The sequence below is a fragment of the Syngnathus typhle genome, linkage group LG15 (assembly GCF_033458585.1).
Source record: "Syngnathus typhle isolate RoL2023-S1 ecotype Sweden linkage group LG15, RoL_Styp_1.0, whole genome shotgun sequence".
In the NCBI taxonomy this organism is placed as follows: Eukaryota; Metazoa; Chordata; class Actinopteri; order Syngnathiformes; family Syngnathidae; genus Syngnathus; species Syngnathus typhle.
Genome location: NC_083752.1, coordinates 4458992 through 4481557, shown reverse-complemented (window position 1 = coordinate 4481557; position 22566 = coordinate 4458992). Strand labels below are relative to the sequence as shown.

The 22566-nt window shown below is 40.7% G+C and overlaps 1 protein-coding gene across 7 annotated transcripts in view; it reads right to left on the bottom strand.

Moving 5' to 3' along the window:
• abr (ABR activator of RhoGEF and GTPase) overlaps positions 1 to 22566 on the bottom strand; it is a 46891-nt gene that overhangs the window by 14675 nt on the left and 9650 nt on the right. For 2 of the 7 annotated variants that reach the window (XM_061298614.1, XM_061298616.1), the window contains exons 2-16: positions 16283 to 16464; positions 13691 to 13789; positions 13352 to 13537; positions 12235 to 12342; positions 12085 to 12145; positions 10602 to 10654; positions 9615 to 9755; positions 9413 to 9534; positions 9138 to 9306; positions 8384 to 8503; positions 8188 to 8263; positions 8014 to 8118; positions 7553 to 7627; positions 4433 to 4530; positions 4229 to 4360 (exon numbers count right to left, since the gene is read on the bottom strand). In XM_061298614.1, the coding sequence (XP_061154598.1) occupies positions 4229 to 4360; positions 4433 to 4530; positions 7553 to 7627; positions 8014 to 8118; positions 8188 to 8263; positions 8384 to 8503; positions 9138 to 9306; positions 9413 to 9534; positions 9615 to 9755; positions 10602 to 10654; positions 12085 to 12145; positions 12235 to 12342; positions 13352 to 13537; positions 13691 to 13789; positions 16283 to 16464 (1727 nt within the window). Of the gene's footprint in view, positions 1 to 4228; positions 4361 to 4432; positions 4531 to 7552; positions 7628 to 8013; positions 8119 to 8187; positions 8264 to 8383; positions 8504 to 9137; positions 9307 to 9412; positions 9535 to 9614; positions 9756 to 10601; positions 10655 to 12084; positions 12146 to 12234; positions 12343 to 13351; positions 13538 to 13690; positions 13790 to 14859; positions 15093 to 16282; positions 16465 to 18085; positions 18152 to 22566 lie in introns of those variants that run through there. The other 5 variants (XM_061298615.1, XM_061298618.1, XM_061298612.1 and 2 more) reach the window with 4 other exon arrangements.

Genomic DNA, 22566 nt, shown 5'->3' with positions numbered 1-22566 from the left:
GTAATATTCGGTTTAAGTGTTATCTGAGCATAGAATTTGACAGCCGCCAATATGACTAAGCTGGCCCCCGCTTTCCACTGTTTCCAATTACCTTTGGCACAAAGACTCGGCAAGACAAAAAATAAAAAAGGTCGCCAATGAATATGAAAAAGGAGTCTCTCTGGAGAGCATTTCATTTCTCCAGCTCCGATGAGCTCTTTTGTTCTCAATCTAACCCTCCGCATAGTCTTATTTGCCACCATCTGGGGCTCTCATTCCAATTGTCTTCCTCTTCTACATCCCCACGTAGCGCGTGTTCACAAAACAGACATCTGTAGTCAATCTCTCTTCGAAGATTATGCAATGTTATAATGAGGACTGATTACGTGCCTTTAACATCTCTGGGATTCAATCCATTTTTTTTTTTTAGAGATTGTGTCCTTCAATCTGAAATAGTTGGCAAAACAAATGAATGGCTGGGGAATGAGAAGGCAGGGAGCAAGAGCTGCTTTGGTCTTTTTTATTTTATAACATCTTCAACGCATTACACAGGGTCCGCAGATGCAGAGCGGCTTCTGAAATGCGATTTCAACATGACTTTTTAACTCTTGGCCGATGTACTGTACCAATAAAAAATGGCATTTGCTGACTCAAATGGGAAAAGAAAAAACAATAAGTTTTGTGCCCAACTACACAATTATTGCTTTTTTTTCTTCTATCAAAATACTCCAAAATGAAGACGAGGACAAGTGAAGGATATACTGTACTATATAAATGGCCTATAAATCCCTCAAGACAAAAAGTGCTCATTTTAGGTTGGCAGGATGAAGAATGTCAAGTCAGGGGTTTGCACAATGCAGCTTTGTGGTAAAGGATTAAAAATCATACACGAATATCAAACCTTACACCATGGGTGTCCAACTGTGGCCCGTAAGTGTAATTACAATTGGCCCGCAAAGACAAATTGCGCATTTACTAAAATTGCAAATGGTCTTCACTTTTCTTTTTATTTCTGACGGAAACTATGACTACGTTGCGGCCTGCGACAAAACCATGAAAAAGGAGGTACATGCATGCAAATAGACAGCAGGCTGCATTTGACATAATTTACAACACAGCTTTGTCCGAATGAAGCGAGGCTGACCGTCCATTATCCGAGCCGTTAGTGTTGTTGACAGCTGTTTGTGTGCTCGTGTGTGTGTGCTTGCAGCTCCCGTCTGCGTTGGCTGCAAACATGACAGATCACAGCTTGACATGACACCATGAGATACTTCCAAATATGCAAATGCACTGCCTTAAATCGACAATTACAAAATTGCAAGCCTTAAACGCGAACGACTGATCAGGTGTTATGAGTTGGTCTGAGAAATCGTCTCCTCATCTCGCGCTTGTCGACAAAAGTTCACAAGACAATGTGCAATTAGCCGAAACGCCGACCCTTTCTCCAATAAAGCCTTCACAAAGCATATAAATGTCAATCCTTGCATCTAATGCTTAACGGCGAGGGGAAGACGACGGCACTTAAGTGGGAATGAGAGTGCAGACAGATGCTCACCACCGACTTTACAACCCCTTTGCACCCGTAACGTCAGCTAATGTGCGCACCCCTATCCCGCTTCTGCACTTCCAAGAGGGGGAGCCTTTAAGAAGCAAAACTACTTCACCACTTCTTTCTCTTTTCCTCGCCTTATCTGGCTCTCATTATCTCCGGGAAACGGCTTAGTGGGGCCCGTTAACTGAAGAGATGCTGAGAGGTGCTCGCAACCTAAATACAAGGCAATAAAAACAAACTCCAGGGATGTCTCGGGGGTTAGAAATGGACTGGGTTCAAACTTGTATTTCGTTTTTTTCTCGTCGGGACAATTTTGGGTCACTGGCAGCTTTTAAAGGGGACCAGCCTGACCCACTGATAAAACAAGAGAGACTACTCACGAACAAACGAAAAAACAAACACTCTTAAATTTGATTCCAGCTTTGTTAACATGGCGGTGGTCTGCACTCTGTTAAGTCCCATTCAAGTTTTTATATGTGTGAAGTTTGTATTCACAAGAAAGGTCACGGTAGATATGGAGAACCGACATTCAAGGGGGAGATGAGTGGCAAAATGCCAAAGTCATCACAGAACGGAGACAGTGCTTTTCTTTGACTGGCAACCTGGAGAGAGGCTTTCACCAAAAATCTGCCGTTTGGATGGACGGGAGGTGTTTCATGAAAGGATTAAGACAAAGACCCCAGAGGTCAAAGGTTATCTGTCCATGGGCTGTCACAGTCATCCATTTAACCATTTTTAAAAAAACAAAAAGCTGCCTGAAGGTATCCCGCAAGAGATCGTGTTCAAAGTGAAGCAAGCAAGCAAAAAAAAAAAAAAGAATTTCCAACCCAATATGCCCATCTACGGTCAGCCACTAATCTTCAAGCTTGGGAAGGCCTCGAGAGAGAAAAGCAAAACATTGAAGGCCCCTTTTAAACTTGATTTCGCCAAGAAAGCAAACAGTCAAAAGTATCTCCACTCGGGACAAATGTCTGTCATGATATTAATGTTATTTAATCAGATTGACAACATTTCACAGTTTTAATCCGCACACTTTTCTACCACCATCTAAACCCATCTTCCGTAAATAAATCATGTTGTTTCTCTAAAACCTTCCCACTCGTATAATCAAGCCCACACTGTTCCCACCCTCTCAAGGGTCTGGGACATGGCACTCACTCTCTCCCATCTTCATTTTAAACACGTGGTGTATTTATTTACTCCCCCTCCCCTTCTGTTGTTGGCTAGAAGTGGATGTTCCCAGAAACATTTGTCTCCGAGTCTGGTGGCCATAACAAATGAGGTGGGACTAAATGTTAAATATTTTTTTTTATAACATTTTTTTTTTATAAATATAAAAAGAGATTAGAAAAAATGTACCAACCACAAAGCACTAAAGCTTAAATTTGATAAGCAGGAAATGTAACGTGGTGCTACTGGAGTGTTAACTGCTCAACAATTCTCTTTTTTTTGTCTTCAAGCTGTTCTCTTGCTGTGGTTGGCTGTTGTTTTGGAAAAGAAAATACCACACAAGGCTTACAGAATCAATCTGTTGATATTCACCAAAGTGAAATTGCTGATGTTATGCCCGAGCGCGCTTCAAAATTTTCAGTGGAATTTTTTTTCCTCGAAAAATTCAACCAACTTTTTAGCTTTAGAGGAAGTCACACCGGAATTTGAATAAATCCTCATGATGTACATACACTACTGTTCAAAAGTTTGGGGTCACAAAATTGTTTGGGTGACCCCAAACCTTTGAACGGTAGTGTATATATTTATTTAGATAATTATTTATAGATATATATAATCTGTGTAAAAAAATCTTATATGTATACTTATATTCATAGATTATATATAATCTTATACAAATATAAGATATAATTTATAATATTTAATTCATAATATTTTATTATAATAATATTTACACTACCATTCAAAAGTTTGGGGTCACCCAAACAATTTTGTGACCCCAAACTTTTGAACGGTAGTGTATGTAAAGTCCTTCTCGAATAAACTCAAGGTCATGTTTGTAAACAAGGTGTACTAGGGATTTGTAGATGAGCCCAAGTTATGCGCGAGCGGTACAAAGAAAACAGGAAATGCTGAGAAGTTTGTTGACATTTTCCAAACTGAAATATGTCTAATGAGAAGCAGCAACTATTTTGGAGTTGAATCTTTCCTTTAAAAAAAATAAAACCTGTGGGAGTGATTTTGCCCCACTTTCAGTCTCAAATGTTTCTCAGCTGTCAAACCGATAAGTTCTGAAGCAACAAACAAACGTTGAGCTAGTTTAACTGAATTATCATCTTCTACATTCTGGGATTAAATTTGTTATTTCGTTCCCGGATAACCGGCTTAATCGTTTAATTCAGTTAATGGACAATCGATAAGAGGTGCTTAACTCTTCTAGCAATTCTGTAGGTGGCTCGAAAAAAAACTCATCATCCATGAAAGAAACATTTTGTGTCCGAGTAACCGCTAAGATTCCATCGTATGGTTTACGAACCCCCAGAAGGGGTTTTTATGGTATATGTCTCACAAGAAGGCGGGGAAAACCCCGTTTGACTAAACTATATTTTAGACTCCAACTGGGGCAATTAGAGGCCAACCGCGACAAAACCACGCTGTTGTGCTAAGAGACTAGACAGCTAGTTGGGAAATCTCCCCGAGAGGACACACAGGCATCTGTATTTGAGCGATGGCTCCTCTCTCTCTTACCTGAACTTGCCCTTTGCCCATGATCTTGTCCACTATCTCGTTGTCTTCCTTGTTGAGCATGCTTTTATCGTAACACTTCTCATAGCACAGGATTCGTAAGAACTGGGATCCCTCCAACTCGATCTCAAACTCCTGGTGAGGGACACGAGGACATTTTAGAAAATATGGACGGAGAGGTGAGAACTTGATGTCGTTTTCACTGACTTCATTCCATTGAGGTTCAGCGGTGTCTAGGAAGACTCTGGTCTTAGCTTTGCTCACAAAGTATCCAAAAGAGTCCACTTCGAGGGTGCAGTACAGATCTAAGATGAAAAACAAATAGGTCAATCATTAGTATTATTGTTCATCAAAATATTTTGTAGGCTTGAAATGCAAAATGATTTAATGATGTTCATAATGACCTCAATATATTGCTTTTATTTTTACACCCAGTATATTCTCATGAGATCATAGTCAGTAATTAGATTAACAATATGATAATGTACAGTATTAAAACTACTGAGCTATTAAAAGTGACACGTGGTGTTGTATTTGAGTATATTATTTGAATGACTTTTAAATATGCACTTGTTAGTCTCATCAGAAGAAAAAACAAAAATAATATGTCCGCTTTGTTGCATCAAGCTTGAAGTGTCACAGTATTGTATTTTGTAAGACCTCAATTTCCGCTTGGTGTACACACTCATTTAATGACAGTCATTCTCCTGGGATGCAGCCCCTCTTGTCCTTTACACGAAGCAATTATATTGGTTAATGTATTTTTTTTTTTTAAATGCTGTTGTGGCATTTCTTGCAGGGTGAGGTGCTGCCCGTGTGTAAAGCGTCTATACGTCTCATAACCTCAACTTGCTCCCTCGGGTTAAACTCCGCCTGACATGATGATGGATGGTGAGACGTATGGCTCGACCTTTTGCCATGATAGCTGGCGAGATTGAGCGAAGGATGTACGGCCGGACGGAAGGGAAGGTGTGTATCGAAACCTCACATAAACCTCCCGCAAGCCTACCAAGAACGATTGAAGCCATATTTATTGCCGGGAGAAAATCTGACATAAAGCGACTTCATAAAAAGCATTTTAAAAATAGATTTACTTCTTTCACATCTTTAGCACACTTATTTAAAAACACTCAATGTAATATTTGAACACAAAGCGCAATATTTTATGAATTGTTATATGTGCCTTTAAGAGGCGGGGCTTGTAGACGTGGTCAAATACTTTGAAAATGTTACAATTAAATGAACCCCATCTGGTCTCATTCTCCTTGCTTGTTTTCTCAGCATTCTAAAAAGCGGGCATAATTACTTTAGGAAGATCAGTCGTGATGATATGAAGGAAGTTCACTGAAAGGGGGAACTCAGCACGGCCACGTGGGAGATATTTAATAAACTGATTTGTTGTCGTACGCTTTTCGAACCAGAAGCTTGACTGACACCTAAAATCCCCAGCACACATTCAATTTGTAAGACACATTCCAGGAAATTAGGTTGGAAACAGAAGGTCTTTTGTGTGCACAGCTCCAACGTGTCAATGGACATTTCTCACTATTTGAAAATGTGTTTTTAGGCCTCCGACATGCAACTGAAACAAGGCCAGAGTCATATTTTTTTGGGTGTCTACCTCAAAGTAGGACAAACTAAACTGGAATTTCGATTTCCCTGGCAGGTCAACACGAGGCTGACTCTGAGGAGGGGGGATGAATTGCTCTGCATGGGGTCGCTGAACCCTTCAAACAGGGGTTAATGGATCCCATCCTTTTTCATCTCTCTTGACTGAAGGCTGTTGCGAGTTCTAATGCGGGATTGCTAATCTTAGCCTTGGGTTGTGTTGAAAGCCGGGTCAAACTAAGGCTCCACCGAATCACTTGACAGCCCGGGAAACAAATAAGCAGCTTTTCTTAACAGTCATAATTGAATTGGAAACTATTAATAGCACAAAATGGCAATCCATGCTAGCATGGCTTTAGCCTGTAACAAGGTATGTCATATTCTAAAATACGGCAAGACTAAACAAAGGCCTTGATTGCTCCGAGCGTCAACACATGATGTAAAGACTAATCAATAATTAATTCATTCTATTCATTTTTTTTAATTTGGGTTAATGAACGGGACGGCCATGTGCACTTTTTAATCAATTTTTTTAATTGTAATTACGTTTTTTTTTTTTTTTTTAAATAAAATTTTGCATCCTCTTGCAGTCATACACAAAGAAAAAAAACTTTCACAGGTCGTGTTTTTAAATAACAGGGATCATTATTTGGGAGATTTGACTTCTCGCTCCTGCTTCCGTGACCTAGTTTGCCAACTCCACCCCAGGCTGAATAAAAAGCCCACGGGACAGCGACATGTACAGTATGCATATTTTCATTTATATTTGTGCGACTTGACAATCAGAAGAACATCTAACGGGATTATCACATCTTCTCAACGATCAAAAAATTGTGGCTGCTATTCGCTGACTGGAATAATAGCTTGCACGTTGCCACAAACCACATTCACGTGTTCCGATATCTTTAATAGCGGAGCAAGTGTGGCTTTCGAACAAAAGGAATGTCTCGAGTTGAACCAAAGGAGACGTCAACAAAAACCGCAGCAGCCAGCTAAATTCCTCAACAACATTGCTGCTGACAACGCACATGGATCTGGATCCCCGTTAATTGTTATTTCAACGTGTTATCGAAGGACACAAAGAACATTAATATGGTCAACGGCAAATATTTCCTCATTGGTAAGCACCTCAGCTCTTTGCTCCCGACCGACTGAGGTTCAAACGGGCTTTCCGAAGAGATCGCGCTTCAATCCATTACCCGGAACGTTCTCGCAGGAAGCTTTACTACATTAGCAGTTGTCACGGTAACCGTGGAAATCATCTTTCTCTGCCTAGTTATGCATTTGGTATTTAAACTTCCCGTGTGATTGACAGACTGGGTACAATGTGCACGGAGATACCAGCTGTCCATTCCTGGGACATGTGAAATAGCCACTTGGAAACACCCCACTGGCAAAATGCTCCACACACTCATTCCCAGAGTTTGCGCGATAACAGGATGCAAAATAAGACAGAAAGTATCGTTTATAATTTCAAAGATAAAAACGATGTAATTATGATTTTTGGTTCTTAAAGCTTTTCGTTACGCTGTCTTGAGAAAAACAAAAATCTCACAACTCTCCCACTTTGCGTTTGTGTTCTTCCTCGACGTGGCCTGATGAGAAGAGCACGTGCGCTCCACAGTGATTGACTGGGCTCATGTGTGAGAGGATTCCATGCAGCTGGAATGTGTGGACAAGTGTGGTGAAGAAAAAAAGTTGTTTTGCTGGCAGACTTACTGGCTGACTCCTTGAATCCTTTGGCAGAGTGAACAATCACATGAAGAAAGCCGTACAGGCCTGGAGTTTCTTCATCTGGGGATAAAAGCGGCACGTTTAATTTTTACTCACCTACAACATGCAAACTCTGCAAAGAAAGGCCGAAGCAAATTCAAAGTCTCTGACTGTGATTTTTTTTTTTTTTTAACTGATTTTTGTTTCAGTCGCAGGACAAATGTTTTAGGAGATTTCATAGCTATTATTTAATTTTGCGTGCATTCTAGGTCGAGACATAAACACTTGCGGCATACAGGAGGAATGTCAGAGAAGGTAGAAAAACAAACATGTCAGCCACCGCTGACACACTGCACCGCATTGTGATCGCCAGCCGCTGGATGAGAAACATATTGCAACTCGATTCTGTCACATGACATTTCTGCGGCGGCCTAGGGAGCGGTGAAAAAGCAAGAATCTGGTCTTACCGTCTTTATTACTGGTGACGGGAATGTTGTGGACGGTTCGGAGTTTGAAACAGGAGATGGTCAGGACCTGCAACTCTACCGAACTTAATACACACGCCTGAAGGTCTGAAAACAAGAATGGAGTTGGAGTTGCACTTTTTTTTTTTAGTCAAGGGCAATTTGAATTTATGATACCTTTTTTCTGGAGCTTCTGAATGCTTTCCCGCCATTCTGACCTCTCATAGTCTGAGGAGAGCAGGAACAGGTAGCTCTGCATGAAAAGAACCATAAGCATCAAAACTTGTGGTATGTCTCTATCTAGTGGTTACACCGGAGCACTGCAGCAATCCAATGTGAGTGGCGGAAAAATTAAAAAATTAAAAAGTAGTACCTTGCCATGGTTGTTGTGGAGGCGGAACGGGATTGTGGGGGAGTGAAGCAGCAGCCAAGATTCCTGTTCGTTCATCTTCTTCCTTAGACGCTCCACGCGGTTCTGACCCTTTGGTGCTTTCTAAAACAACCCCACCCCCCCAAAAAAGAATACATTTTTAGACTTGATTAAAATAAACAATTATTATGTAATAAAGAAAAATAAATGCAACCACCAAATAAAAACAAATCAGCTTTTCCCCATACAAAAGAAGAAGAAGATTGCCTGGGAATGTTTAGGAACTGCTCAGATTCCAAAAGGATTAAAACATCACCGTTCTTATCAGCCTGAAGTGGCCTTTTCCTATTTTACAGGAACGCCTTTGAATGTCTAAAATATAACCGCTAATTATGTTATTTAGAAACATGAATACATGCATCCTTCCCAGGAAACTGTGAGTCAACCAGTGTGCTATTAGATGTGTCACTCTTCTGGCTAGCTGGAAATAGCAGACGTGGTTGCTCCGTGTGCCCTGAGTGGGAGACTTTTAGCACCATGCAAGTGAGATAACGGGAACTCTCTCTGCTCCCCTTCAGGGGAACTTTATCGAGGCTTGAAATCTGTTTTTCCTACTGCTACAGTCCCAGTGCTTGTCCATATGACCCGGCACGAACCAGAAGTTTAATCATTTAATAGTTTCAACTGAAGATTATTTTTCATTTATTACTAATTTTAATTTTAATTTAAATTTATTACAGAGTGAGCAAAGCTTTACCTTCTCTTTTTGTATCTCATTCTTCAAAAGTGAGATCTTCATCTTCATTTCTTCTATCTCATCCTCAGGGAGAACTTGGATACTATGGCAAGAGTCAGACTCATCCAGTGTCTGGAAAGTCAAGTCTGCAAGTGGGATGTACCACTTGCACTCATATTGCTGGTGACGACTGCAGATGGACAGAAACAGATATGTAACATGTAAAATAAAAAATGCACCCCTGCTCTAAGCAAATATAATATTTAATATTTATAAATAAAAAAAGGAATGCTCACCCAACAGAGGTCTTCTTCATTTTGGCACAAAGCAGCAGGTCAGTGAAGAGAAAGACATGTCGTAGCTTCCTGGAGCTTTCTGACATCTCCACAAGGAAGCCATCCTTCACCAGCTGACGAGCCTGAACAAAACATGACATTCAACGTGATGAACAATAATATCCAACTTGAAAGCTCATTGAGGGGGGAAAAAAAAACTCACCTCTCCTTTGGGTGTGGTGACAGCGGTCCTGCGGGGGTCAAGCTCCTCGTTGATGGAGGAGAGGAAATTCTGAGATATCCGCAAAGCGTCCTGCAGAAGAGGGAAATCTGGATGGTCCTTTGGGGTGTGTTTCAGCAGGTCCTGCAGTGCATACGCAAAATAGGTTAGAAAAAGAGAGTCACCTTGGGCTCTTTTCACATTTTCTATCTCCTTCACAACACAAATGTGGCAGTTCTAAATTGTGAAGTCATCTCAGTAAGTGTAATTTCCTTGCTGTTGTTCAAGCCGATTTTCATCAGTACATAAGGGGGTGACAGAAGATGCCGACGGAATGCTGATAGGCCGTCTGGTTATAAATTGCTGCCGGCGTGTCTTCCTAGTTTGCTTGAATGACAAAACTATGACTTCGGAAGAAACAAACACACACAATAAACACAAATAAACCTTTAAGATGTGAGTGGTGCATTTTGAAATGATAGCCACGCCCACATGTTTTGTGTAGTTATAAAGAAAAAAAAAAATCAATGTACTGTATTTTCCGCACTATAAGGCGCACCTAAAAACCTCAAATTTTCTTAAAAGCCGACAGTGCGCCTTATAATCAGGTGTGCCTTATATATGGACCAATATTGAGCCACTACAGCAGGCGTGTCCAAAGTCCAACCCGCGGGCCAAATGTCTATATCTTATATATGGACAATGTTTTCAAATGGGCCATTTATTGAAGGTGCGCCTTATAATCCGGTCCGCCTTATAGTGCGGAAAATACGGTACATGTATTTTGGCATCGAATTGTAATAAATTGGATTTGGTAATCGTTCTTTTTCTCATACAGGGGAAATTTGACCAATTTTACATGTTTCGGCTACTTCCTGTATTTTGTGGTGCTTTTGAGAAAGGCTACAGGAAGTAGTAGGTTAAATCTTCCTTATCTGACAAAAAGAACTGTTTAAGATAGTTAATAGTAAATGAGTATGGTGTACTCACATGAAGAACTAAGGTGCTCCTTGTCACACGGTCAATGGGTTTATAAAGAAGAGCTGTATGGAGAGAAGAAATCAAAGGTCACATTCATCTTATCAACAAGTGATGTCACGCTCAAGTGTCCCTTTCACACTTGACCCGGTTACTTTGAAAGAAAGCAAACGAAAAGATTTATGATGAGATCAACACATCCGATGGAGTGGAAAAAAAGGGAAAATGCAGTGCACATCTACACAACACTCACATAGGTACACACAAAACGCACACTTGGGCTGCCTGACGCAGGATCCGTTTTGCTGTTAAGGTAGTGTGAAGAGCAGCCGCTCAAGGTGAGAACCTCCCGCAGAAAAACACAAAGAAGCGGACTCGCCAGCCACAATATTAGGTAAGCCTGTACCATCGCGGGAAATTCTACACAGCGAAAATTGTCTTAACAGCTCATCAGTACGACATTAACGTTCTTCACGGAGGATAAAGAATACATGACTGTTACATTGTCTGTCTACAACTGCATCACCATTTGTGTTCAATATGGTTAGTTCCTCTTTTACGACCAATAAACATCTCAGCGCTAGAGATAATCTGCCTCGCCATTTCCTTCGCTCTCCTTTCTTCTCCTCTGACATATGAGAGCGTTGAAAACCAACCGGGACCACGATCAAATCTTCTGCCATATTAATATATACATGTTAATGCATGCTCAGACATATATGCAAATCACATTCAAGCTCCAGTAAGAAGCCCAAAGGATTTTTTTTTTTCAAATTCCTAGCTGATGATCTTTGAAGAACCACGTGCAGTCTCCTTCAAAGGTTTGTAGAGCGAGTGAGCTGGCGAGTGAGTGAGCATTTGTAGTCATCACAAGTACAAGGATGCTTCATGGTATTTGACTACCCCACACCACCCCCAAAACAGTGGTACCAAAGCACTACTTTTGTCTAAACCAAGCTCCTTAACTCCCAGTTCATTTAAAAGATGCCACAAGATGGCGGCAAAGCATCGCTTTTGTCTAAATGAAGTTCTTCCACCGATTTTAACGTAGTTCCTTGACACCAATGATCCCACAAAATGACACCAACAGAACACAATATTTTCAATTAGCACAAAAACAACAAATGTAAACATGGCTCTATAAAGCATCACATTGCAGATGCGGTAATCAATATCTGTAAGCTCGGAAGCAGACATTAAATGAAGTCAATCTCTCAACATGCACGCAAAATGACAAAACACTCCCTCGTTAAAAATATTCAATCTTTACCGTACGTGCAGTTACAACACAGTCTGAGAACCAGAAACACCTCCATCGTCTCCTCTGCTCAATACATCCTCTTGCATACTGCCGACTTTTCCAGACACCGAGTGCAAGTGTGTATGTGTGTGTGTGTGCGCTCCCCCAAGCCTCCACTGCATACACAATTAGGAAGCGGCAGGACTGAAATCTTAAAGCGGCAAATTGGACCAAATGGTTTCACACGACATTTACCTTCCATTGTGACTGTTGAAGTACAATCTTTTGAGTCTTTAGGACCTTTTACTTTCAGATTCTAGAAGAAAAAAAAAAAACGTCAGAATGATTTTTGACCTTTCTCGGTAGGATGACTGACGCTAACATCTAATGCGTATAACAACATACCTCAGATATTTTTTGGAACTGACTGTTGGCCTGGCTACATTTCTCTGCTGTCTCCAATGCCACCTTATAATTGTCCACAAAGGCTTTGTACACTCCCAGTTGGCTGGCCTGCAGAAAATCAAACAATTTAAGGGAATGGGACGTTTGGTTCCTATTGTTCAATGAAAACAAAAAAATAATACTGTATGACATCATACAGTTACTTCATGGTGTCAATTCTGACGCAGCTGATTTTCTTTCCTCTTGGATGCACTTCATCACATTGCAATAAGAAAAGTTTTTTTGTTTTTTTTGAACAAGTGACATTAATGTTGCCCCTTTGTGCTCCGAGGGCACGCTACTGATGAGCAGAAGTGAGGAATGGGCCAATTAATGACTCGGCCGTCTGTACTGTGGCTAAATGCTACACGTCGCTACATGATACTGTGCGTCCATGCACACAGCACAGATGGGAATTGACGACACTTGGTGGCCCGGATGTAGAAGTTCATAGTGTGAATGCAGTATTACTTGATATGCAGAAACGCTCAACATTTCAGAGGATAATTACACCAATGAAATAATTAGTATTACTGGGAATCAGCATCTGAGTTTCACAGTTAGCATAATTTGCTCAACTAAACCTTGAGTATAATTGCTGACATAAAAATAACTGAGTTGGTATGATAAGATAACATTTCCTTCTGCATTTTAAGACCACAATTGCCCAAACGCCAAATTAAAGGTGAAAGTCAAAATGATGATAAAAAAATAGAATTGAAAACGTTCATTTGAAAAAAAGGAAATAGAAAAGAAAATATATAATACATTAAAATTCATAAAACAAAATTAAAAAATAAATATAAAGGTGGAAATAAATGCAGAATTTATTTTTTGTTTTGAGATTAGTTTTGGTCCTCCAATAATCATCATTATCAACCATTAGCATCACTGTCAACACATGCATACAAATGATAAATAAAAACACTAATGATTCTTATTTCCTGCATAGAACATCAAGATGCCGGTGCCTACACACAAACATAACGACTATTTAAATTACAGTCAGGATTGATTCCCAACAAACCACTCGGCCCTTATTTACATGAGCGCAAACAAACTCCCTTGGGTCACTCACCAGTTTCTGGAACAGATGGCCTACAGTGACCTTCTCATCCCACTGTCGGATGTTGGGCAAGAGCGCGTCGTAGAACTCCTTGTGGATTTCAAAGATGTCCTGGATTTTGTAGAAGATGGTCTCCACCTGCTGGATGGTAAGGACGGGCTGCGAGGTGGTGGCTGTGGCTTTCAGGGGACGCATTGGCTGCATATGGACAACACAGAGATCAGTTTGACTGGTGTCACGTAACAATGAGGTCATGTGACTTTGCATTGGGACGCTCTCAACCCAATATAACAGTCTTCCTTCCTCATGCTCAACAAAATGATCCAGAACTGTTTTGAATATGTATTTTACCAATAGCAAGGCCTCCAGTTGGTTAATGTAGATCTCCTCACTGGCCAAGAAACCAGACAGCACCAGTTTCTTCATCTCTAGTCCTTTCTCAATGTCTCCCTGTCGAGCAGGAAAAAAAATACATTAATCTGACATGAAATGCAATGATGCTTTTTAAAGATATTTGCACCCAGGACTTATTTCTAATGCTCAACTAAAAGCATTCATATTTCGAGATAGGTCGAATGACTTCCAGGAGGTTAGTCAGGGTTCATGGTCATATCTAATTAGACAGTTGTTCACATATGTACTCAATAGAGGACAAAGAGCAATAAAGATTAAGATTAATCATTAACATAGGTCCATCCACACAATATCGGTGTGATAATAAAAGATGAAAGGTCCCATGCAAAAAAAAAAAAAAACACTTTCATTAAGTTGGTGCTGAGGTCTGGATGAAATGTTCAAATTGTGCACAATTTATTTTAACATTTTAGTAAAATACATCTGTATTTAATTTGCATATTTTTTTTGTTTTGAAACATTTGTATGGACTGCACTTTTATTGGTGGTTGGTGGTGGCTTCAACATTTTGAGAACCACTGGATTAAACCGACAAATGCATTTTTTTTCTTTTTCAGACTTTTTTTTTTTTTAATGTGGTCGAACTTCCACAAAAGTGGTTCATGACTTGACCGGACGAAAACCATTTGCAGCTCAAATCTCGCACGGTCCTCTCAAATGTAAAAAGTCACCTGTTAACCAATACCAAGAGTTTTTTCCTTACATGATGTCTTAAAAAGACTCTAGATGTGTAAAGGTCAATCTTTTGGTGACAAGCATGTGGCAGCAAGATGAGAAAAGACAGGAAGTATTTTTTTTTTCCCCAAGCCAACAGCGGGAATATTTTCCCCTCAGCTTCACAAAGACAAGCACTGTGTGGTAAGAACGCGAGAAATACATGCGACTCCATTTCCACAACAACCTGCTTTACAGTGACGCTTTTCACATCAGCTTCTTATAGAAAATAAATAAATAAAAAGCTTGCATGTGCCGCCTCATCAGGCCGGGCCGCAACGTCACACACATGTAGTTGTTTCCAAGGTCCACGTTGCAGCACCCGCCATAGAAATAACAAAATAGATGACTTGGTGTCATCATAAATAACCAGGCTGGCAAGCATGCCTCACCTTGAACTGCCTGTGTACGGGAGTGATGGGCTCCAGTTCCCCATCTCCATATTCAAACACCTCCTCCTCCAGCACCCTGTCCAGATAGCACAGCACCTCCTCCTCTTCCTCCTCCATGTTTCTTTCTGAGATTTTCCTCTTTCTGCCTGTCTTTTTGCCTTCAACAGGGCCTGCCTGAACACATCAGTGTTTTCACTCCGAGCAAGTCGTCTGGACGGCGAGAGTGAAAGACAAATGACCCCGCCTACTCAACCCCACCCCCTTCCTCTGCCGGGCTTCCTGGTGTGCATGTGTGCGGTGCCACTGTTCCACTACGGTCGATGAGTTCTGACTGCTTGCCCTCCCCTCCCCTCACGACGGAACAGATCCCTTCACTTCCTTGATGGCTGCAGAGGTGGTTTTGTTTCAACTGCTGCTTCACTCAGAGGAACAATTCTTGTTTCTTCAGTCTCGTCAGGCAAAAAGGCCACTTCCTCATCGTTCCAGCAGTTTCACTCTCCTCTGCATTCTTGCCTGTTACTGTTATTTCCCTCACAGGTCACACACCCCAGCAAGTCAATAAGTAACATTCCACACAGCTAGTGGGAGATCTTATAATATTATAAGTGACCTAAAGATGTGTTGAGGCCAAAGCAAATGCATTTGTGAATGAACACTGTCCATTTACCAGAAACTCTCAGCATGCATACAGGAAGTGACATCCACTTATTGCTCTGCCAGCTTCCCCATAGATTGCCCAAACTCACAAACTTAAATCTTCAACATTTATTCTCGATTGGTCCCAAACCTCATTTGGAAATGATCAAGAAATTCTAATTTATCTCGTTATTTTCCTTTCCAAAGTTGCACATAAATCTCTTCCGTTGACGTGTCTTCTTGCCCGCTATTACCACATCAGGCCACAAGGTGGCGGCACAGATTCAAGAATGAACTGCAAAGCATGATTGGGAAAGCACGCTCAATAGAAAAAGAAATCAATACTACTTGCTCAATCAATATAAAATAAAATGCCTGTTGACGTGATAATGTTGATTAGAAACACAAATATAATTTTCTACTTAAGTCATAAAATGGTTAAAAACACTCAAATGTCTCAAGTCAGTCAAGTGGAAATGAACTGCCAAATCTGCTTGCAGGCTTCAATCCCCATCTGCATGGCCGCTTATTTCCTGCTGATCTGAAAGAGCCACCTGCAGTGTGCTACAGGCACTCCAACTAATGTGGCTAATTGCCAACAATTACGCAGGGTCAAGATCCGGCGCTTTGCTTCCGGAAGAAACGATTGACAGCACACCGGAGTGAATAAATCCAATGTGACACTTGTAATGATAATAATAAATAAATAAACAATGCTGAGGAATGGCCTCAAGTAGATTATTTTATTGTGTGACAACATGTCAAGCATGTGTGTGTGTTCTCCTACCCCAGGAAGAAGACCCTCCAGTGGTGTGGGGGAGACCATTACTCCGTCTGGTCCTTGAGGTGTGCACAGCTGGGGAGACATGGTGGGGGATTCGTCTATATAGGGCAGTGTCTCCGAGCCATCTTGGGACTTGCCATCTTCCGCGCCATCCCCTTCGTAGCCATCTGTGTTGTAGTTAAAATCTGTCAGAAAGCGGAATACAGAGTTGGCATTTTTCCCTAATATGAAGGAAAGAGAAATTTTGCAAATTGGAATGACCAAATCAAGGTTGTTGATGTTGATGACACAAAGGTAGGGGCAGAAAAACAATGTCACCGATTTTACGAATGGTATTTAAGTTCATTGTACTTAGATATTAAAAAAAAATCATAAAATACTATAGGTGTAAACAATACAGATATAAATACTTGGCACTTGACAATCACTACAAATGTAAACAACAGCAACATTTTTGAAAAGATGCACTTCAAGTCAGGACACCCTTGCCCCTTTTCACACTGCCGCTTTCAATGCTGACAGGGATCGAGTTCTTTCGGTACCACTGGGACAACACAAGCTGTCAAAAGTGTCAAGCACCCTGCTACACATCACAAAACCACGAGTCAAACTCAAATAAAATACTGTAAATCCCTAACAAGATGCAGAAAGGGGGGAAAAAAAGGATGTTGACACAGCACAGTCAATGGAATTTGATCAAATCCACAATAATCAAAGTCACTTTTCCACTCAGTGGAGATTTTTAATTTCGAAAACAAATGTCATTAATATGATTACTAAAAAATAAAAAACAACTACGCATGTTCCGAGACAAACAGATCGATTGACGTTTTGTTAATGCTGTGAGGCTACAATAAGGAAAAACGAAAGAAAAAAATGCCTTCTTCTGGAACCCAATCATCATTTTATTTCACCAACTACTAAACAATCTAATCTCCAAAGTACAAACACAAATGCTACTTTAATGTCACTATAGAGTGTGTGAGAAAGGCCGCAAACCAAAGGACATGTGACTTCCTACTTGGTGCCTGTCATTGGTTCATAAGTATTCAGACGTTCACAAAAATCCAAAAGCACACTTTCGAAATATCGTCGTTCCGCTCAGTGAGCTGTGCTGCCTCGCTCAGCAACATTCTCCAAGGAGGACCGAGATTATATCATATCCTGCAGCCAGCCAACATTGTGTGAGCAGCTAAGTCAATCTCAGTGTGGAGGCATGTCGAGATACCCCCACACACATGTACTGTACAGAAAACATGTTTTTGAACATTGTTCTGGGACAGGGGTCACCAGTCCGGTGCCCGCGGGCACCAGGTCGCCCGCGGCGACCACATCAGTCGCCCGCAGCGACCACATCAGTCGGCCATAGGCCAGTTCTAAAAATAGTTTACAGTACACTGGTGAAGAGCATGCAATGCCAGGCTTCCCACTAACATTAATGTTCAGTGTCTTCACATAGAATATCATTAATAAAAATATAAAATTAAAGATACACTGTGTAACTTTGTTATTTCAGAAGTGTATTATCAAAGTGGTCGCCCTTTGCATTATTCGGTGCCCTTGAAGTAGCTCCCAACTTCAAAAAGGTTGGTGACCCCTGTTCTAGGAGATAATTGTGTAAGCAAGTCTTAAAAAAAAAAGAAAATCAGAGTTGATCAACAGCTCTAAAAATTCAGGAGAACCTTTAAGGTCAAACCAACTTGTAGTCATTAGCATTTATTCCCAATGTCACAAATTAATATTATACAATTTAAAGTCATCATGACTGGCAGCATATTAAAATAGTTCTTAGCATGTTTTTCTCACCGCTCCGGCTTTGTGTGGCCTTTGCTGTTCTTCCCACGCTTGCATCGGGTTTTCCAGGTTCTCCAGCTTGCTCCCACATTCCAAAAACATACAAGTTATGTTGATTGAAATTGATCTAAATCATTGGCAGGGCTCTAGACTGGGACAAATTAGGCCAAGCAGGCGCTCTAATTTCACAACGGTGCAATTGAAAAAATAAATCACCCCAACCAACTTGTCAACTCACAAAGCATCAAAGTCTCATTCTTTCATTCGTCAAACACATTATGGTGTCAACCAATCAGAGCTAGTCAAGGGTGGGACCCGCCTCTGATTGGCCATGGTCATTTAGATAAAAGTAGTGCTTTGATAGTCTTGGGTCATCAAGGGGTAATTATGAACTTTTTTTTCGATTAAATTCGACTTCATTGGCTCCACTGTCCAAGAAGGTCAACCATAAGAGGTCATTTGGCCTTCTTTGTGCATTAGTGACCTAACAGATGCTATGTGAGTGTTGAATGACTAACATGGGCTATTACATGTCACAGTCAGATGGTCATCAATCAGCAGGCGACACTTGGGAAATTAAAATCCTTTATGAAAGTCTATCTGTACATCACCGACCTTTTTACAATGCTCATCATCTTTTTTTTTTTTTTACAGCAGTAATATGAGAGCTAGTAAAAGTAGCAACATCTATCCTGTAAACTGCCGCTTCAGCTACTCCTAATGAGGCTCTCGGGGATAAACCTAAACTTCAAAAACGCCTCTTACACTTCATTTGCTGCTTTATTCAGCTCCCCCAAACATTTTATTTCCACTGAAGCAGACTTTTGAATCAGCAGGTGCTCAAACATCTGTCCATTCAGGAAAAGGCACGCTCGCAGCCATTTTAACGGAGGCAAAGCAGTGATCAATCCAAGTTAGGGCCAGATCAATACATTGACATGTGAATAAAACTTCCATTCACAAATGCCATGTAACCACTCTTAAACTAGCACACACTGTACAATAATGACCCAATTACGGGGCTAAAAAAAGAAAAAGATGGTTTCATTCTGCAATCCACCAAAATAAAAATACTTCTGAATTGATTTTTTTTTTTATATAACTCAATTGTTTTTATATAACTCTTATAATATAAAATATTGTTGGTTGCACATCCTCAACATTTGATTGCCATTGGTTTTCCTCTCATCCAGCCTAACCGAGATGATAATGGGCCACGCATAGGGCTCCGATAGAAGCACACTTTAAAAGGTCAATAAACTGTTGTGACTCCCTCACATTAGATACTGGAGTGAAGAGCATAAAAAGGAAGCAACAATGAAGCGGGGAGGTCAGAACTTAAAGAGAAAATGTATTTATCCCACACTGGGAAATTAAAAATGAGTGCTAAAAATTGCATTTCACACACACAAATAAAAAATGTTTTTTTTTTTGCACATCTCCAAATAAGATATTTCGACAACAACTGGAGATCTTTATGAGCCATACGTCCATAGGTAGATAAGCTAACCTATTCCACGCATGATTTGCTCCCCCCCAACATGCACACCCCCAAATCCCAAGACAGCCAGTTACTATACATTGTAATTAGCTGCTGAAAATCCCCAAGGCTCACGCTAGCATAGATAACAACAACTCTCAAGTGTAGGGCCCGAAGCTGACAACCCCATACATCTCATTCAAATTCACAATTTTTTTTCCCCCCCCCCCCCAAATACAAAACCTTGCTAATCCAGAATAGTAACATCACCTTTCAAATTCTCACTTTTGTGAAAGAGCAGAAAACGCCCACATTGAGGACAGTCTGTGCTTTTGGACACATTTTAGCGTGTGGGCATCAAGATCATAGTGGTTCGGTTTCCCCGTGAGCCGCTTCATGTGCTAATGGCAAGGGTATCGAACTGTGCGAAGGAGAACTACAACGAGGCAAGCCATTTAAATGAAAGCATCTGCCGACAGCCCTGCAGGCAACGCCGTTGATGATGGTGCTCTCTGCTTATTGCACTCACCCGCTCAATTAGAATACTATACAGGAGATAAAAACAGTCAAAAGGTTTCAGGTGTAAGGTGATACCCCGAGCAAGGAGTCTTGCAGCATAATATAAAGATGAGTAAGAGAAACCTGATACCAAACGCTGACGTTAAAACAGTTCAACTAGAAACGCAGCCAGTAGAGCATAGATAGGTTAAATTGAATCACCAAAAATATATATATAAAATAATATATATAAAAATAAAATGTATATATAAACTCAAGATTTAAGTGTACTTTTGTTTTAATTTTTTTTTATATTTTGCAACAAATACCTCACCCCAATTAAATAAGAGGTGTGGCCTATTGCTGCGATGGTTGGTCAGCCAATCACAAAGCAGCAACGGTAGTGGCAGTTTGAAATATGCTCCATTTTACTTCCGTCATAACAGCCTGTCGATGATATAAACTACATCCCCCGAAACTAAGTGGGAGGAGAGTCTTAAATAATAACAATAAATGGTTTGAGTTTGTTAGTATACTGGACACACAGTCAGGAGAGGCCTTGTGTGTGTATATTGATTTTGAGCCTGTTCCGAAAAAGATTCAAGTTAAGTGGTGAATTACAAATGAAGAGGGAATTAGAGCATGCCGGGGAAAACATACTATCCTAACGACACTATCCATGAATCGGGGAAAAAAAAAAAGATAGTCTGCAAGTTCTTGTCAGAGCAACCAGTCTGGACGTCAGCGGCCATTTCCAATCCCAGCAGACAACTTCAGGGCGAGGCCAAGCTACAATGAAGGTCTCATCAATCTTTAAACGACACACGTAGGTTTGGGAATTAACTGAAAATGAAAGATTTCTGGAAGGCAAGCATTTAAAGAGCAAGATTTATATCTGTGATTTACTTAGTTGTTATGAATTTCAAAATGGAGGTAATAAATGACCAACAGTATGAGTTTGGTCACACGAGACGATCTGGATGTTGCTCCAAAGCATCCATCAGCCCTCTCAACTCATAATGGCCTCATCGTTCCCGAGCTGCTTCTTGCTCTCTCTCTTCACCTCCTTTCTTTCCTCATCGTCTTCATTCCGCTCGACTACCCAGAATGCTTAATCAAAGGCGCTTGCCTTCCGGGAGCATGTAAATCGCGCCATTGGTCGGGAGGGCGACGCTACTTGGAGCCCATTGGCTGAACGGAATGTGGCATGGATGGCAAAAGGAGATGGTTGGTGGTTACGATGATAACCGCTGACGATGGCTGCCATCTATGGTAACGTAACAGACAATACACACACAAATGTACACACACGTTGCTCCCTGAGGGCGTAGTGATAGTCCCCAAAGATCGCCATAGCAGAAAAACACACGCCCTAACATCAAAACTAACAAAGGATTTTTAGAGCATCATGTGATGATAAAAAAAATAATGGCTGGCTGGAGGAGTTGTGACATAGAGCAGGTCTGCAATGTAGCACAACAGCTAGCCATCAACGAGTTGAGACTGAATTGACAGAGTCACTGAACAATTATTACTTATCACGCGTTTGCATCTGGGGATGTATAATTTTAGAGATGATAATGATTAGCCAAGCAAAGGCTCACCTATGAATCATTCCGCACTTAATTCATTTTCATAATTCAGCATATGAACAGTTGTCTTATATTTGACCTTTTTATTTGTGTGCTTGGTACATTTCATTTGGTTGACCTACATTTTCCAGGAGGGAGAAAAAAAAAATCTTCACAAACTACATCAAAAACAAAAGAGTACAGAATTTTGCTCATATCAATTTGGCACAGAAATTCATTTTCTACAGTATCTGCTGTGGGATTTTTGTGGAAGGATAACAACATAACCAACCGAGGCAAAAGAAGCATCTATTATTCATATGCTTGTCACTGAATGGACCCCGACAGTCTTGGTTCATGGGAGCGTCATCTTGGCAAGACGGAGCAGCTAAATTAGACTTTTGACTGTTCCGCATCTGTCCCTCACTCTGGACTCGCTTTCCTGAGGAGACCACAGCGTATTTTAATTTGGCTTATCTCGCCTAGTAGTGACACTTGGCGGCCATTCAGTACACCAATCTAATGAGCGTGTATAATTCAAATTTTAATTGGCTAATAATTCAGTTTTAATTGACACTTTTTAAGGAGCCTTTATTCAAAGGTGTGTTATTATCTCCATCGGTGAACCGTATTGTTTTGATCAACTGGATGAAGCAAACACCTCATTGTCAATGTAGATAAAACCTTTGCACTAATTAATCATATTAGATAGAAAATTTCTATTTGACAAACCAGGACGTAAAATGTAACTATCATGTTGTGTGAAAACTAGACATGAAGTGGATTATATAAACAAGAACCCCTTTGCAGGTCAACTGGGAGTGAGGGAGGAAGATGCTTGAAGACAAAGCAGAAAAGCCTCGCATGGTAGCGGCAGTAGAGATTATGCTATTACATAACTTTGCTTTGGGCTGACAAAAAAATCATTCTCCGTTGCAGTCGTG